This window comes from Neopelma chrysocephalum, unplaced genomic scaffold, assembly GCF_003984885.1.
Source record: "Neopelma chrysocephalum unplaced genomic scaffold, ASM398488v2 Primary Assembly neopelma1_97412, whole genome shotgun sequence".
NCBI classification, from domain to species: Eukaryota; Metazoa; Chordata; class Aves; order Passeriformes; family Pipridae; genus Neopelma; species Neopelma chrysocephalum.
Genome location: NW_020926053.1, coordinates 1 through 2,270, shown reverse-complemented (window position 1 = coordinate 2,270; position 2,270 = coordinate 1). Strand labels below are relative to the sequence as shown.

General features: G+C 64.4%; 1 protein-coding gene across 1 annotated transcript; it reads right to left on the bottom strand.

Moving 5' to 3' along the window:
• Positions 1-12: 12 nt before the first annotated feature.
• On the bottom strand, positions 13-1,924 carry MFSD5 (major facilitator superfamily domain containing 5; the record flags this gene model as incomplete). Its single annotated transcript, XM_027672558.1, is given in 3 exon segments — positions 13-459; positions 461-1,060; positions 1,675-1,924. Coding segments are annotated over 2 exon segments (998 nt in total), but the record flags the coding sequence as incomplete, so codon positions are not given.
• Positions 1,925-2,270: the final 346 nt, after the last annotated feature.

Here is a 2,270-nt window from a genome sequence, read left to right as displayed (position 1 = left end):
AGCAGCAGGAACGCCAGGAAGGCCCCGGGCGGGGGCAGGGGGAGGGCAAGGAGGAGGAGGGAGACTCCCAGAAGCACGACGGACCCCGGCAGGAGGTGCAGGGGCTGCAGCCGGAGCCCCCCCACGACCCCCTGGCGGAACAGGGATGATCCCACAGCACTTGCTGCCATAAATCCTGAGAAGGCGATTCCCAGTGGGATCCCCAGCGGCTCCAGCACAGGCGTCCAGAGGAAGATGAAGATGAGGATGACGCCCTCCACCAGTGCCTGCACCATCCCCAGCAGTGCCCTGGGGGGGTCCCGCAGCCCCCGCAGCCCCTCCCCACACGCCTTGGGGCAGGAGCGGCGTTTTCCATAATTCTCATCCCAGTTTTTCATGGCAAAAATCCCAGAAAAGGCCAGGAAGGGCACAGCTGCCACAAAGGGGATCACGGGGCCCCCCCCCCAGCACCAGCAGCTCAGCCACAGCCCCTGCGGCCACAGCCACGACCCCGTTCCAAAGGGCCACGTGGGAGAAGGTGTCTGGGATCCACTCCCGGGGGAAATCGTGGCGCTCCAGGTGCTCGTGGACATACCAGGACTCGAAGGAGGTGAAGAGCAGGGAGGTGCCAACGCCCCCCAAAAGCCGCCCTGCCGCCAGCGCTGGGAAATCCCGGGAGAGCTGCAGGAGGCAGGACAGGGAACAGAGCACCGAGAACAGCACACAGGACCTTCTCCTGCCGAGCCGGTCCACGAAAAAGTGGGAGAAGAGCCCGAACACCAAGTTGGAGGCGAATCCCAGTGAGTAGAGGGCGGCGATCTGGGTCTGCAGGAAGCCCCGGCTGCGGAACACCTGGAACAGGTGAGGCCCCTGCAGCCAATCAGCTGCCAGGGCAGGCAGGAATCCCAGGTGGAAGAGCCGCTGGAATTCCTGGAATGCTGGGTTGGAGCTAGGGGGGCTCCGGGGAGGGAACTCCAGGAGCAGCAGCAGCAGCAGGAGGAGCAGGAGGGCACTGAGGGGCAGCAGGAGCATCGTGGGGAGGGGGGGGGATAAAGGGATAAAAGGGGGGAGAAGGGGCAGCCTGTGGGGGGAAAAGGTGGGTCAGTGATGGAAGGGGTTTGGGGGGCACTTAAAAGGACCTCCGAGGTGTGATGTGGGTGTTTAGCGATTCCCACCCCAGAGAAACCCCCCAGATGGGCTATAGACCCCAGACTCACACACACCCCACAGAGGGCTATAGGGACCCTCACCCCAAGGACACCCCACTGGGGGCTATGGGAAGCCCGACTCTCCAAACAGCCCCAAAGACTCCCACATCCTCCAAGAGCCCCCCTCACCTCCCCAGACCCTCCATAGCCCCCTCCCAGCTCCACAGCCCCCCCATAAGATCCCCATATGGCCCCACAGGACCCCCCATCAACCCCTCCCAGAGCCCTCCCGGTCCCATAGACGCCCCACAGGCTCCCCATAGACCCCTATAGACCCCCACACCCCTCACTGGACCGCCATAGGCCCCCCTCAGCCCCACAGAGGTCCCATAGGACCCTACAGACCCCCACAGGCCCCAACACAACCCTCCCATAGTCCCCACAGGACCATCCCAGACCCTCCTAGAGCCCTCCAACCCCACTGGCCTGTCATAGGACCCCCACAGACGCCCCATCCCTCTACCCCCCAGGATCCCCGGGGCCTCACCGAGGTCGCAGCGGCCGCGCGGCTCCTCCACGGACCCACTTCCGCTTCCGCCTCACCTATGGGCGCCGCCATATTGGCCCATGTCACGTGACATAGGAACACTGCCCCCTTAGGGGTCTGTAGGGGCCTCCCCGACTTCCCTTGGGGGGTTATAGAGACCCCCCCACCCCAAACGGACTCCTTCAGACACGCCCCAGACACCCCATGGGGAGGCTATGGCGTCTCTTTGGGGTGGGGGTCCTAATAGCTCCCACCATGGGGTGTCTGGGGGAGTCCCTTCGGGGTGGGGACCCCTACAACCCCCCCCAGGTGAGATGGTGACGTGTCTCCCCTATGCCGTCATAATGACGTCACACAGAGCCGCCGCGTGGGATCACTGGGAGGTCCCCGGGGTCACCCCCCCCGGGGTCACACACTCACGGCCCCAAACAAATACCCCCCTGCAACTGCCCCGACCACCCCACAGCTACCCCAACCCCGAGCAACTGCCCCAAACCTTGTGTAATTACCCCCGAGCAACTGCCCCAAATGCCCCAAATCCCCCCTGCGCAAATCCCTCCTGCAACTGCCCCAGTCCTTATGCAATTGCCCCAAAT